Genomic DNA, 16,194 nt, shown 5'->3' on the forward strand with positions numbered 1-16,194 from the left:
GAGAAGTGCAAACCTGTCTAGAACACTATTGAAATATCAAGATCTGTCAAACCATCTTAAATTGTGTGTTTATTTAGTCTGTTTTCTATTCTAATCTATTGAGTGTAGTCTGCTCTTCTCAATATAGTTTGCAAAATAGAACTTTATGTCATAGAGCTTCACTTTTCCTCCTCTGTGCATGAGAACTTATGAATATCAGCTAAGTTGATATGCTAAGTGAGGGAGAAAAAGGTGGTGTGTAGAAATAGGAATAAAGTTGACATAAAGAGTTTGAGGTACCATGGGACATGGAGTAGTGTAAGGCACCTGGTGAAGGATCATGAGAGATGGATGAAGGTCTTAACTGGCATGGATTTGTATTGATGGGGCTTGGGGTGATGGGGAGTGATAAGAGTGAGAGCTGGAAGAGGCTGGCTTTCTGTCCAGCTCATTGCAGTAACTGGCAGCCTCCTTTAAAATTAGTAAACTTGGCAACCATTTTTAAAAGTCAGGTTTGTGGAGTTGGGATATCTCCTGCCTCTATGCACCTGACCAGAGAACAAAAATATGGGACTCTGTCTTTGTGATTTGTTCATTTAAAATATCTCAATAGGTTTCTACCAAATTACTTTTCTGGATAGCACATAGAACATGATGTATTTGCACAGTATCTGATAGAACGTAAAATGTTATCAAATGACAACTAAAATTGACAGCTGAAGGCAATCTGGGGGAATCGCTTCAGTAATATCAAAAAGGGAAAGTTGGATGAAGGAACCCCAATCATCACTAATATCACAATGACAATCCTTGTGAAGTCACACCAGGAATCTATCTAACTAACCCTGGCTGTTAAAATGGTAAGTGCACTTCTTTAATCTGTTCAAGTTCATCAGGTTCCCTTTACATCATATAAACAAGCTGTTGATCTTATGATGTGGGATGACATTTTATTCCTGTTTTAGGTAAATCATTGTCAGGCTACAATAAGACAGCTGAATACAGAACTTTCATCTCTTCATATCGCTCAAGAATCTGTTGAAAAGATTTCTGAACATAAGCAGCAGACAATCTACCAGCTGGAGACTGAGACTCAGGCACTACAAAGCAAAGTGCTAGAGCTCCAGACAAAGGTAACTACTTTTCAATGATGGTACAATACATAGAAATGTGTCTAAATAACAATCAACAACGGTGCAGGTACATTTTTACTAATTCTCTATAATCTCGACCCACTGATATTTCCCCCCTCTATTTTGGTGGTTTCATTCTTCTGAATCTAATAGTATGGATAAAGGGCTGTTTATCAGGGCAAAACAGCACATAGGCATCATGTTCAGCATTTTAATATTGTAGCAACAGAAACTAATTCTTGTTCAGTTCAAAAAATATCAGATTGAAAAAAAATCTTAAATTCATTTAAATTTATCAAGCAATTTTTAGTAGAATTAGTTACAGTTTGATCAAAGCACATTTATCTACTACATAATACATAGCTTCTGCTGAACTATTATTAAATTAGAAAATTATGATTACTGCTAGCAATTATAGCCTATTAGTTCCAGAGATGACTATTATTAGAGCATATACTGAAGTTTCATTCCAAAATAAATAGATGAATTAGAAATCATTGTATGTTTGTGTTTGTCTAAAGGTAGAAAAATGAACTTTCTTTTCTATTGAGAGAATGCTGCCATAATGGACTGTGAAAGATTTTATTCCAATCATTATTTCTAAGCTAAGACACTTGTAATTTAGATTGACTTGTACACTATTCCTTTGTTTTTCTAAATCAATTTCCTGTTCTGCAGAGACTTACTCAGTAGTCCATTCCATGCAGTCACCAGGTACTTGAGGTAATAAAATTCTGTCTGCTGTACTGTGAAGTGTTTGATGTTACTTTCTATAGAATACATCTACAGTTGCAGAATAATAATGTTAAATTCCCAGTGGGTTACATAGAACAGTACAGCACAGAAAACACTCTTCAGCACTCGATGTTGTGCTGACCTTTTCTCCTACTTTAAGATCAAACTAACCTACATACCTGACATTTTACCATCATCCATGTGCCAATCCAAGAGTCACTTAAGTGTCCCTAATTTATCTGATTCTACTACCAATACTGGCAATGCATTCCACGCACCCACCACTCTCTGTGTAAAGAACCAACCTCTGACATCGCCCCATATCTTCCTCCAAACAATTTACGATTATGCCCCCTCGTGATAGCCATTTCTGCCCTGGGAAAAAGCTTCTGGCTATCCACTCTATGCCTCTCATCATCTTGTACACCTCTATCAGGTCACCTCTCATCCTTCTTTGCTCCAATGAGGAAAGCCCTAGCACCTTCAACCTTTCTTTATAAGACATGCCCTCCAGTCCAGGTGGCATCTTGGCAAATCTCTTCTGCACCATCTCTAGAGCTTCCACATCCTTCTGATAATGAGACAACCAGAACTGAACACCATACTCCAAATGTGGTTTAACCAGGGCTTTATAGAGCTGCAGCATAACCTTGCAGCTCTTAAACTCAATCCCCCTGCTAGTGAAAGCCATATGCCTTCTTAACAGCCTAATCAACTTGAGTGGTAACTTTGAGGGATCTATGGACATAAACCCCAAGATCTCTCTATTTCTCCACACTGCCAAGAACCCTACCTTTAACACTGTATTTTGCATTCAAATATGACCTTCCAAAATGAATTACTTCATACTTTTCCAGGTTGAACTCCCATCTGCCACTGTCAGCCAGTTCTGCAACCTGTCACTGTCCCGTTGCAACCTACAACAGCCCTCCACACTATCCACCGCTCCCCAAACCTTCGTGTCATCGGCAAATGTCTTAACCCACCTTTCCACCTCCTTATCGAAGTTGTTTATAAAAATCACAAAGAGCAGAGGTCCCAGAACAGATCCATGTGGGCCACCACTAGTCACCGAGCTCCAGGGTGAATACTTTCCACCTACTGCCATCCTCTTCTATGGGCCAGCCAATTCTGTATCCAGACAGACACATTTGCCTGTATCCCATGCCTCCTTACTTCAACTTACCATGGGGAACCTTATCAAGCGCTTTGCTAAAATCCACATATATCACATCCATTGCTCTACCTTCATCAAATGTGTTTTGTCATATCCTCAAAGAATTCAATAAGGATTGTGAGGCATGACTTACCCCTCACAAATCCACGCTGACTATCTCTAATTAAGCTATACTTATCCAAATAATCATATATTCTATCTCTCAGAATCTTCTCCAATAACTTGCCCACGAACAACATAAGACTGACTGGTCTGTAATTCTTAGGGTTATCCCTATTCCATTTCTTGAACAAGGGAATAACATTTGCCACCTCCAGTCATCTGGTACTACTCCAATGGGCAGTGAAAACACAAAGATCATCGCTAAAGGCACAGCATTCTCTTCCCTCGCTTCCCATGGCAACCTTGGATATATCCCATCTGGTCCAAGGGGATTAATCTATCCTCATGCTTTTCAAAACTTCCAGCACATCCTCTTTCTTAACATCAATTTGTTCAAGCATATCAGCGTATTTCACACCGTCCTCACAAACAACAAGGTCCCTCTCTATCATGAATACCGAAGCAAAGTATTCCTTAAGGGCCTTCCCCACCTCCTCTGACTCCAGGCATAAGTTCCCTCCACTATTCCTGATCAGCCCTACCGTCACTATGGCCATCCTCTTGTTCCTCACATGTATAGAATGCCTTGGGGTTTTCCTTAATCCTAACCACCAATGCTTTTTCATGCCACCTTCAGGCTCTCCTAAATCCATTCTTAAGTTCCTTTCTGGCTACCTTGTAATCCTCTAGAACCCTGTCTGATCCTTGCTTCTTCAACCTTAAGTAAACTTCCTTCTTCCTTTTGACTAGATGTTCCCCATCTCTTGTCATCTAAAGTTCCTGCACACTACCATCCATTCCTAGCCTCAGTGGGACAAACCTATCCAGCACTCACAGCAAGTGCTCCCTAAACAACCTCCACATTTCTGCCCTGAGAATATCTGCTCCCAATTTATATTCCACAATTCCTGTCTGATAGCCTTGTAATTCCCCCTCCCCCAATTGAATGTTTTCCCATACCATCTGCTCCTTTCCCTCTCCTTGACTAGAATCAAGCTCAGGGAGTTTTGATCATTATCACCCAAAGTGCTGTCCCACTGAGAGATCTGACACCTGACCTGGTTCATTGCCAAGCATCAAATCTAATATGGGCTCCCCTCTAGTAGCTCTATCTGCATATTGAGTTAGGAATCCTTCCTGGACATACCTGACAAAATCTGCTCCATTCAAACAATTTGCACTAAGCAGGTTTGAATCAATATTAGCAAAGTTGAAGTCACCCATGACAACAACCCTATTACTTCTACACCTTCCCAAAATCTGCATTCCAATCTGCTCCTCTGTTTCTCTGTTGCTACTGGTGGGGATCTATAGAAAACTCCCAATAAAGTGACTGCTGCTTTCCCGTTTCTGACTTCTACTCGTAATGATTCAGTAGACAAACCCTCCTCAACAACCTTCCTTTCTGCAGCTGTGGTTCTATCCCTGATTAGCAATGCCACTCCCCCACATCTTTTACCTTCCTCCATATTCCTTTTGAAACATTTTTTGATGGTAAAGGAAATATGAAGACTGATGATGTTTTCTGCATCAAGAATTGGGTATGAACAAGAGTAGGCCTCTTGGACCTTTGAGCTTGCTCCACCATCTGGTCAGATTTAAAGGCCAGCTCTACATACCTGCATATCCCTGATCATCTTACACTCCCTTGGAGAGATGAATCAAGAATTACTGCCTTTTGAGGAAAAGAATTCATAAAACTCACAACCCTCTGAGAGAAATACTTTTTCCTCATTTCTGTCTGAAATATGTGACCCATTATTTTTAATGTTAAAAATCACACAACACCAGGTTATAGATGTTTAACAGCATACATCCCAATTATTTTTAAACTATTTTGCTTTTCTTTAAACTTTCAAAAGGATATCAACCCTTGGACTTAGAGAATTTAGTCGATTAAAACAAGACCATCAATTTGTTTGTTGAATAAGTTAATGTTGATAAGGTTGGAAGGTAACCAAGGTGCAAAGTAAATATTCCAAGAGACACTATTTTGAAGAAAACAGATAAAAAGTTAAAAAAAAAAGTAGTCCTGAGAGTAAAGGATGACATATCAAGACCAGTGAGCGAGGATTTGGCTCAGGAATTCACCAGATAGAATCAGTATGACCAGAGATTAGGAATAACAGTATTTGGATATATCCTCTTACAATTATTGTACTGTTGCTCAGAGTTTTAAGTAAGAAATAATTGGAGCTTGTAACAAAAACAATGTAGTAATTGTGGTAATGTAGTAATTTATATAGGCATAATAAACTACATTGGCAACAGTACTCTAGAGAAATGCAATTATGACATTTTCCTGGAGAATTATGTTGCCAAGAAATTGGGATAAAGATATTTAATAATCTCAGTGAAAAGGTGATCATAAAACAGTTCAATTTCAATTAATGTTGAAAGCAGTAAACTTCAGTAATAAGAATCTTAAATGTAAACAAAGCCAATTATGTTCACAGGAGAATTGTCCAAGGTTGATTTAATAGACAATCTTGACAAAAATGTATGACAGTAAAGAAACAGTGCCAAATACACCCCCTGTTCATTAACACTTAATTCAGAGTAAATGCTGTTTAATATTACATAAACATAAAAAGCATTGTGGAAAACGATTTAAAAGGCATTTAGTATGTATAACAATAACATAATTAAGAAAAGAATCGTGATCTTGAGAATCAGATGTCTGTAATCCAGTTGAAATTATATTACATAGTTTCGATAGTGACATTAGCCATAATAATAGTAATACAGGTTTTCGGTATTTCCATTTGTTAATGAAATATTGGGTATAATTCTTTACCTAATCAAAATATAATATTTGACAGAATAGTAGGTTAAAAAGTTTGAATTGTTGTGATAAGCAGAAATTGTAGAACAGGTTCATTGAGCTCAATGTTCTATTCTTGTTTCACTGTTATTTTAAACAGCGCATAAACTTTATAGCTTTTAAGGTTAGATGTCATAAAAGATAATTTTTAAAAGATATGGGGAGGCAATGGCCTAACATGGTTAATCCAGACACTCGGGTAATGTTCTGGGGACCGGGGTTCAAATGCCAGGACTGCAGATGGTGGGATTTGAATTCAATAGAAATCTGGAATTAAGAGTCTAATGATGACCATGAATCCATTGTTGGTTGTCAGGGAAAAACCCATCTGGTCCACTCATGTCCTTTAGGGGAGGAAACTGCCATCCTTACATGGTCTGACATACATGTGATCCAGACTTACAGCAATATTGTTGAATCTTAATTGCTGCCTAGGGTTGGGCAATAAATGCGGCCTACCAGCGATATCCTCAAACCGCGAATGAATTTTTAAAAATTGTACATTTGATAGTTTAAAAATTGAGTAGATAATATTGATTCAAGGAAATTAGTTTCTCTTTTCTGTCCTAATAGATTTATCCATTTTACATGTGTACTATGGTAATTGTTACCAATTCATAAAATCATAATTTATCATATAGATATTTGATTCCTGAGGAGAGTTGAACCTTCTAAATGTATCTTTATTGAAAGTTAGGAAGGAATAGAAAGTCAGCAGTATCTGTTTAATGTTAATAAAATTTGATCGATATTTATCTTCTTTGTGGATAAAATTGTAAATGCATACTAAAGGCTACAAAAGATCTTTTCTATTTTATTTTCTTGACAAAGGTGAGATGTTGTATATGGGGCTGCAACTAAAGTTTGTTTAAAATAAATAAAAGCTCTATTTGCAAGGTTGGGGAAATGTGGGTTGATGTGGCACAGTCTGCATCAGCGGATCAGCAATTCAATGTGAGTTGCTCTCCCTAGTTTAAGTGAGGTATTGACACATGAAAAGCTTGCCCACGCAAAATGGTCTGTAACACAACAGATGCAATTTTCTGTTTACAGAAAATTGTGGCAGTGGCATATTAGAAGAAAGGGACTCAGCAAAATATTTGCAATTTTTTTTAACCTTGGTGACCTTTACTTCTCATTAGCACCAGCTTGTTTCCCTTCTTGCTGATTGTTGAGCCTATAAAAACTAATTTTGTTTTCGCACTATCTTCCTTTACACCCACAAAGTAGTCCTTTATTCTAAAAGTGCCAGCACCTTTCTATGTATAATTGTTGCTGGACATTCTTCAGCAAGCCGGGAGCAAAACTTTATTTGTATAATTCATTATGAGGCAAGTTCATGTTGTTTGTGAACAAGCATAAAAGGTGTTCCTGAAGTTTTGGGCCAAATACTTTGCAATTAGGGTTACATAATTATTAGTCATCAAAGTATTTCTAAATCTACAGGATTGTGTATTTAAATTAATGACCTCAAGCAAGTATCCAAAAGAAAATAAGGAGCTCAGCAAAGAAAATATTACTATTCAACAAAACCACAAAGTGTCAAGGGAAATTAAAATAAGTTTGATCACAGCACACATTGCCTTTTACTCCAATAACAACAACTTTCTTAATATAGTGACTTTAACAAAGTAAATGATTCCAAGGTGACTGACAGGAGCAATAACAAATACAATTTGACACTGAGCAATATGAGAAGATGGAAAGGTAGATGAATAAAAGCTTTTGCAAAGAGGTTACAGCTTCTCAAAGGAGTAAAGAAAGGTAAAGTGGCAGAGACATTTAGTGAGGGAATTCTAGAGCGTAGGATCTTTACAGCTGAAAGAATGGCAGTGGCAATCATGGAATGATTAAAAGGGGATACGCTCAAGAGACCATAGTTGGAGGAACGCAGAGTGCTTAGAGGGTTGTGGGTGCTCAGGAATTTGCAAAGTGAGGGTGAGGCAAGGCCATGGAGGAACTTGAAAAGGTAGAAAATGAAAAACATACCTGCCAATCCCAGAACAGCATGGACCTGGGTGAGTGAGGTGGGAAAACAGGGTGAGGTCAGCAGAAATGAGATGCATGCCTATAAGAAGTAAGTGGCTGATTCTCTAACTAAGTGCTGAACTGCAAAACAAGAACCTTGCTAATGGGCATTGAGGGCCCTATTTACATTCATCTTTAGAACGCCCAGAGGTAATGATATGGGCACAGCAAGTGTAGCCATTTCATGTGATTTGCTGGCTATGACTGGATAGATAGAGTTAAAATGAATGCTTTCTCACTGCCTAAAGACAGAGAAAGGAGTTAGAGGAAAGTGATGCCAAAGTGAACTAAACATTTCAGTACCTGTACCCTTTGGCCTTCTTTTGTGTGCACATCAAAGTCCTCATATAAGTTTTGTACAGCAAAACAAAGGTGCAACCTTGCTATCTGATGAACTTATATCTATGTTTCCCTTATCTCCCACCTTGGCTACCCATTGTTTCTCCAAGTACAGACCTTTTCTCCATGATATCTGCTAAATGTGTGTAGAGTGAGTCTCTGAGCTGCTAGCTCTACCTGGAGGAAAAATTATGATATTATCTCTTCATTACTGCATTCCTGTTCTTCCAACTCTTTCTCTTATCCAATTGATTGGCCAAGTTGTAATTCTTCAGTATCTGAAAGCAGAAAAGCACAAGATTGGGGTTGTGGTAAGGGGAGGATAAAAAATAAGATGTACATGCTCACACTATGTGCATCATACAAATCAGAAGAGGTTATAGGATGAGATAGAAGTGGAAATGAGAAGGAGGATTAGGTACAAGAATATAATCATTTTCAATGTTTTCGGTCTTATCACGGACTACTACAATGACAATGTGTATCTGGCTCCACAGGGATGAGGATATGAATTTTTTTCAGTCCTCTACATGTACAGTGCTGCTGTCTCCAATAATTCGTCATCCTGTCCTGCAAAAGGAGAGAGAAATTTATCAATATGTGTGATGCAGTTTGTTTCTGTGTGGTTACCATGGTTGAATAGCTGACAGTATGAACAAACTAGGAGAAGTGATAATGATGCTTGCAGCTCTGCTAGCAAGAGGGGTTTAGGTGAATGTTGAATATGAATTAAGATTGATAAATGTTGTTGGTGGGCATCTTATGAGGTGATAGCGTATTGAGCAGTGTCTGTAGGTATTGATCTAGGTGGTGATATTTGATTTTTGGAGATACGTCACTGACCTTAACAGTTAGGTTAGGTCATAGAGTCATGGAGATGTACAACATGGAAACAGACCCTTCAGTTCAATTTGTCCATGCTGACAGGAAATCCTAAACTGATCTAGTTCCATTTGCCAGTATTTGGCCCATATCCCCCTCAACCCTTTCTATTCATATACTCATGCAGATGCCTTTTAAATGTTGTTATTGTACCAGCCTCCACCACTTCCTCTGGCAATTTATTTCATACACACACCACCCTCTGCGTGAAAATGTTGCCCCTTAGATCCTTTTCAATCTTTCCCCTCTCAACTTAAACCTATGACCTCTAGTTTGGACTGTCCTATCCTGGGGAAAAGACCTTGGCTGTTCACCCTATCCATGTACCTCATGTTTTTTAAAACCTCTGTAACATCCCCCCTCAGCCTCTGACACTCCAGTGAAAATAGCCATAGCCTATTCAGCCTCTCCATATAGCTCCAACCCTCAACCCTGGCAACATTCTTGTAAGTCTTTTATGAACCCTTTCAAATTTCACAACATCTTTCCTATACCAGGAGAACAGAATTAAACACAGTTCATTGAACGTCTTGCAGCACTGCATACATTTTTGCAGGACTAGATGCCCAACCTTAACTTCCATGTCTATCTGGCCCCTACTGCCTTTTTTAAGTTTTTCTGAAAGGACTTCTTATCACCTCACTTGTGTATAGATGACAACTGCCTCATTCTCTAACTCTAGTACAAAAGCTTTCAGTGAAACATAAGAAAATGTTCAAACAACTCTGTCTCATCCTGCAGTGTTCTTATATCTATCACAGGCAAAAGTCACTTCTAAAATTACTCTAACATTTGCTCTAGCATGTGCTCATTTAAGAAATGCAAGTTACTTTAAGCATTGCAAGCTTGCTTGAACACATTAGCCTCTCACAATTTTGCAATCTCTGCCTAGACTATGACAACTCAACAGTATACTTTGCATTGGCTATATATCACAATCAATTAAATGAGCAAGTAGTTCAGAATTTGCACACTGTTTGTTGGCTCAGAAGCAACAGATATACATTAATGACCCATCATAATATCCACACCAATCTTAGATCTTTTTCAATTTTGTAGCCATTGTGATTTTGGCATTTTTGAAGTGATTTAAAGTGTATACTTCCTTTGTAGAGGCTGAAATTGGAGGAACAATTGAATTCAACTGACTTGGAATCTGCCTCATTGAGAGCCAATTTGCAAACCAAATCAGAAGAAGTTCAGCAGCTCAGAGAGCAACTAGAAAAATCGAAGAAAACAATGCATCATATGACTGAAGAATTAAGCAAGATTAAAGCAAACTTGCAACTTGAAGTAAGTGTGTGGCATGGAAACAGGGAGAGATGGGGAGCTGGTGGAAAACAAGGAGGAGGGATATGGGATGGGGAGGGAAAAGGGATTGAGAGGGTAAGTCAAAGGGGAGCAAGGAGAAGTGGTGTGTGGCTGGATTAGATGGACTTGCAAAGCAGTGTTTCACATGATTTCCAAATATGCTTTACAACCAACGAGGTACCTTTGAATTGCAGTAACCGTTGTAATGGAGGAAGCATAGCAGCCAATTTGGGCACAACAAGGTTTCACAAACAACTTTGAGATAAATTACTGAAAAGTCTATTGCAGTTATTTTAAGGGATAAATATTCATCAGAATATTTTTCCACTTCTTCATATTAGTACCATAGAAGGTTTTACTTGGCATAGCAGATAGCCAACATCTTAAATGAAAACTGAACACCTCCAAAAATATGGGTATTTACTGCACTGTAATGCCAATCTAGATCAAATCTGTGAAGTGGGACTTGGATTCAAACTTTAAGCTGTGTGGACTATCTATCTAGCATTTTAAATTTGTTTTCAGTAGAGCATAAAATTTGGTAAACTGTAAATTAGGTGCCAAACTGAATCTGCCCTGATCCCTTTTGGGGAATTATGTTAAGGTCTGGACTGAATTTGTGATAAATACCTCAACTTCTCATTTGATTTACAGCTGTGATATTCAGGGATAATAATCAATATGCTTTTCTTCTGATAAAAACATTTATGGAAAAAGTGCATATTTTTGAACTTCAGTTGATCAAAAATATATGTAGCCTTTGAATATTACAGCTTCAGATATCCTAGATACAGTAAAAAGTTTCATTAGACTTCATTGTGTTACAGCATTGTAATTTAATGAGGAGCTAATTTGTAAGTTTTTACGGAATTGCTAAATCATGAAAAACAGTTCTTGTGTCAAATCTCAAGAGGATGCCAATCTATTGGGGGAAAAAAATAAATGTTGCTGTGTTGTTATAATCCATTAGGGTAGCACACCATAAGTCGAGGCCTGTTGCTCCCAGAGTCAAACCAAATGTTAAATGTCTTTATTTTGAGTACTCCAGTTTACCTGTCTCTCAGTCCAAGTTTGAAAGCACAATCAAGTTTCTGCATGAAACAATAATTGTTTATTTATTATAAGGAACTAGATTATGACTAAGTCTTCAAACTCCACCTTACAGACATATATACACAGACAAATAAATAAGAAAGTTAGATTATTGACTGAGTATATAATCTAGTAAGTCAGATCTGTGCTCTTTCCTTCCTGGTTATGATGTTGAGATAATCCTTCTTCAGATAGTCAGGCCCTTAGTGTTCAATTGAGGTTCTCTGAAAGCTTCTACTGGTCTGTAAGAAGTACAGAGCGTTCATTTGGAAAAAGACACTGATTTATGAATTCAAGAATCACAGCTATTGCTACAGGAAAGTTATCTGGTTTATTTTAAGTTCAATTTTTTTTTACTGGAGAGAACAAGCAGCTTATAGTGGGAAGAACAACAGCACACCCTTCAGTGTCTTTCTTTCGCTCTCTCTCTCTCTCTCTGCCTGTGTCTCTGTAACTTGCTTCCAGTTCCAACCTGCTCAGTTAGCTGAGAACCAAGCAGCTTCATTTTTAATCTGTTCACCAACTCCTGGTCATCTGCACATTGCAAGAATCCATTGCCACAAAAAGAAATTTACAGTTAGCATTCATTGTGTAAAGTTGTGCAGCCATTCTGGTAAATTCTTGTTTTTAAAAACTGTTCTTTCTAATTGCAATCCACAGCTTTTAAAGATATAACAATACATGGTTCTTTTAGAAAGCAATGACATTTTCATAATAGTAATGAATTCGTCAGCATAAACTTTTACCAACAGCAGAATAAAAAGAAATTGTTTAGATGTCCTATTGAACCTTCCAACAAATGTACAAAGTTGTTGGTTACCCTTTAATTCAGGTAATGGGGACAACACTTAAAGATGTATCATTAAGGACAAGCCCTCAGAATAGTCTTTAGGAGGTAAATTGGATAGCTTCCAAAAATGGGATTTGCACAGTTAACTTGTTCATTGATTGTAATGCAAGGGAAACACCACCTTTGTGTTACCTGCTTATTTGCATGACCTTTGAGTTTAGCCTTTGTTGTTTCTTGGCTAGACTTATCAACAAGTGGTTACCATCATCAGTAACTTTGCTGAACCACTGAAAAGGGAGTTGCAACATGACTTGGAGTTATATAGCTCAAGCATAGAGTGAGGAATAGGACATGGAAGAGAACACACTCAAAGGTTTTTTGACAAGAATGAAAGAGAGATATCCTGTACTTTCAAGGGATCACTCACCTCCTATTACTAATTCTGGCTTCAGAAGCATCTTTGCTCTTGGAAGACCAGTTTTTGTTTGGTGTGACATTAATCTTTGTTCTGGACTATTTTCCATATCTTCAGTGAATGTGTCTCTCTCCTCGAGGATTACTTGTATGAAGAATTTGCTTGATTTCTTTCTGATTCTTTTGTTCATTTTTAATGATACCTTCACATGAACTGAGGCCATTGTCTCTCATGGAGTGTTGGAAATACCGTAATGACTGAAGTTTGCTTTTGGGCATTCAGCAACCTCAATGGTAGTAATTGAAGTCAACTGCTCCATTTCTCATTAGTAGAATAGTACTTTGCCATGACATGGTTCTAGTCAACAACAGCAGGCAATATTGCACTGTAAAGTATTTGTTGTCATCATGCTTGCATTTAGCTCACATTATGGAGGTGAACTGCAGCCACTACTCGCTACGTTTGTGTCAGCTATTGCTGTCTAAATAAAAACTCATGTCAGGAATTGTTGGATTGCTAGCCTTTATGTGATGGTTTCCTCCTGGTCTTCAGTGGGCATTTGGAACAGAATAATGGTGACTTAGAGAGTGTGTTTAGATAAGATATTGCTCAGAACAGGTACGCTGATGGTCACATAGCAGCAGTTGTGAAGAGTGGGGCTATGTAGTCAAGGAAGCATCAATCATGTCATTTACGTGCCATGAACAACATGACTTTGTGGCTGCTCTGCCATTAGTTTGCCAGTGAGGAGCAACACTAGATTGCGAACACTTGTCCTGATGCACAGTAGCCTTTTAATGATATTCAAGGGCAAAAGATTCCCACCATTCAGTAGACAACACTGAGTGGCAAGTTATTTTGGGAACGGCACATGGTAAGATAGGGCTAGATCTGGACAAAAGGGATACCATTGGGGTGCAATAGGGAGTTAATAAGAGGAGTTTGGTAGGCTATGGCAAGTAATCTCATTAGGCCTCACTACGTAACACCCTCCACAAAACTCAGTGGAACTAGAACCCAGCCAAAGAAGAATCAGCTCCCTGTCTCTGCACAATTAAATGTATTTTCTTTAAGTTTGATCCAGTATTAAACCTTTCAAATTAAACATGGATGGTGGGGGTATCCCCCTTGTAACATTCCTTGCTCATTGCAATGATTCTATTCTGTGTATTTCAAAATTTTCTTCTCAAGTATATGCCTATGTATCTCTTTTCACCTATTCTTTAACCTAATTTACCAATTTAGTTTAGTCAGCTCTACTTTCATGCCCTCATGATACCCTTATTTAAATTTTTGAAATAGTCTCAAACCCACTCATCTCTCTCAAACTGAATGAAATGTTTGGTCATATCATGGTTGCTGCTATCTTGGGATGTTTTCATTATGAAATCATCAATTAGTCCTATCTTGTTACACAGTGCTGGATCTAGTATAGCCTGCTGTCTGGTCAGCTCTAGTACATGTTGTTCTAAGAAACTATCTCAATAACATTTCATGAACTTGTCATCTGAGCCACATTTGACCATCTTACTTTTCCACCTTACATGTAGATTCAAACCTCAAATGGTTATGGCCATGCCTTTCAGAAAAACTCCCATATTTCTTTCTTAATGCTCCATCTTTCTATGTTGATGCTGTTTTCTAGTACCATCCCACCCATAACCTCTTGTCTTAATCATTTCTTGTCTGTAACCAAACAGTATTCGCATCCTGGTTTTCTGTACTAGGTCATCTTCCCTATTTACCATGCTTTCCTAGCTTTCTGTCCTTATTTCTTGCACCTTTCAATATTCAGTTCCTAATCCTTGTCGTGCTGCAGCCATGTCTCTGTAGTGGCTACCAAATCATACTTACATTTTCTATTTTCATTCTTTGTTCTCAGTTTTGTTTTGAAAGCTATGTGCACTTTGATATAGAGTCTCAAATTTGTACACTCTATCGTATTTTAGCATGGGTCTCCTTATCATCTTCTGTCTTGTCTTAACCTTGCTCTTTGATGCATCACATCTTCAAAATTTAATCCTTTAATCTTAAATTCTCTTACTTACATGACTCACAAGGGTACTGAGCCCAACATGGTTCAAGTGGAGACCATTTTAGTGGTACAGATCCCAGTACCCATGAACTGGAACCTACCTCTCTCACACCAGTCTGTCAGCCTTGGATTTATCTCTAATCTAATTTTCCTATCAATTTGCATATGCTAATAATCCAGAAATTATGATCTTTAAGATTATGTTTCTTTATAGGGTGTCTAGCACCCTCCACTCCCAAACAGAAGAGTTGTCTAATGATCCTCAACTCTCAAATTCCAGAGCTGCAGGTGAGTCAGATGAAAATAACACCACCTTCCAGCTCCAGATAAGAAATCTTGTATATAAGAAATTAAACAATATTCTGTTTACATGTTTTCATGTCTATTTTGGTGTCTTGTATTAACGTTTTGCACTTTGTATTTGTTTAATGATCTACCAATGGATTTACTTATGCTACTATGGGAATATATATAAAAGTGCAGTTCCAATAGCTCAGTTTCACTTTACACAGCAATTATCAGGAATATAACTATCACATTTGTCAAGGGTTACCTGTATTCTTGAAATATATTGTTTATAAAATAAATAAAATATGTTTTTACATACTGCTTTTCTTTCCAAATTGCAATTTTGAAAACAACGCCACATTTTTAAAAAATTATATGCATACAGGAGCTGTTTGTGATACTTCAGGAAATATAGAGAAAAACTGATCTGGCTCATAGATATTGCTCTACATATGTAGTTTTGGTTTTTTGATTTTGAAATAAATGATCTGGATACCTATGCTCTTTAACTATAGACACTTTCCCAAAAGCAGCCATCTACAGAGGAACCACGATTATCTGAATATCAATTATGTGAATTTCGGATTATCCAAAGGGATCTCAAGATCCCAATAGAAACATTACGTCAAAGAGCTGTTTCAACTCTGATTGCGTAGTTTGTTTACAGGTACAATGACTAAAAACGAACTTGGCTCACTGAAATGCTGCCGATAACAATCCTGGACAGTCCAGGCACTGTCTCGAAATGACTGATCTCCCACCCTCTCTCTCACCCCCAACACTTTCCCTGGAGTTCTACACAGGGTGCACCCTATACCCCCTTTCCCCAGATAATCTCTCCAACATTGTCCTGTACAGGGCAAGGGTGGAACCTTTCAAAGATTTGCAGTAAATTTTTTATTTTGAGTGTGTGTATGCGTTATTTGGAGACTTACCCCACAAAGGCAGCAGCAGTCTTACTGTTGGTGTGCAGTTCAGCTGCCCCGGGGCGAGAGGGGGGTGCGGGGAGTGGGCCAGGTCAGCCAGGGGTGGCAGAGTGCAGACTGGGGTCAGATGGTGGGTGG

The 16,194-nt window shown here is 38.1% G+C and overlaps 1 protein-coding gene across 7 annotated transcripts in view; it reads left to right on the forward strand.

The window, feature by feature from the left end:
• The window catches only part of pmfbp1 (polyamine modulated factor 1 binding protein 1), an 829,187-nt gene that overhangs the window by 547,640 nt on the left and 265,353 nt on the right, over positions 1–16,194 (forward strand). For all 7 annotated transcript variants that reach the window (XM_072595986.1, XM_072595983.1, XM_072595987.1 and 4 more), the window contains 2 exons: positions 945–1,112; positions 10,313–10,492. In XM_072595986.1, coding sequence (XP_072452087.1) covers positions 945–1,112; positions 10,313–10,492 — 348 coding nt within the window. The remainder of the gene's footprint in view (positions 1–944; positions 1,113–10,312; positions 10,493–16,194) is intronic.

The sequence above is a fragment of the Chiloscyllium punctatum genome, chromosome 26 (assembly GCF_047496795.1).
Source record: "Chiloscyllium punctatum isolate Juve2018m chromosome 26, sChiPun1.3, whole genome shotgun sequence".
NCBI classification, from domain to species: domain Eukaryota; kingdom Metazoa; phylum Chordata; class Chondrichthyes; order Orectolobiformes; family Hemiscylliidae; genus Chiloscyllium; species Chiloscyllium punctatum.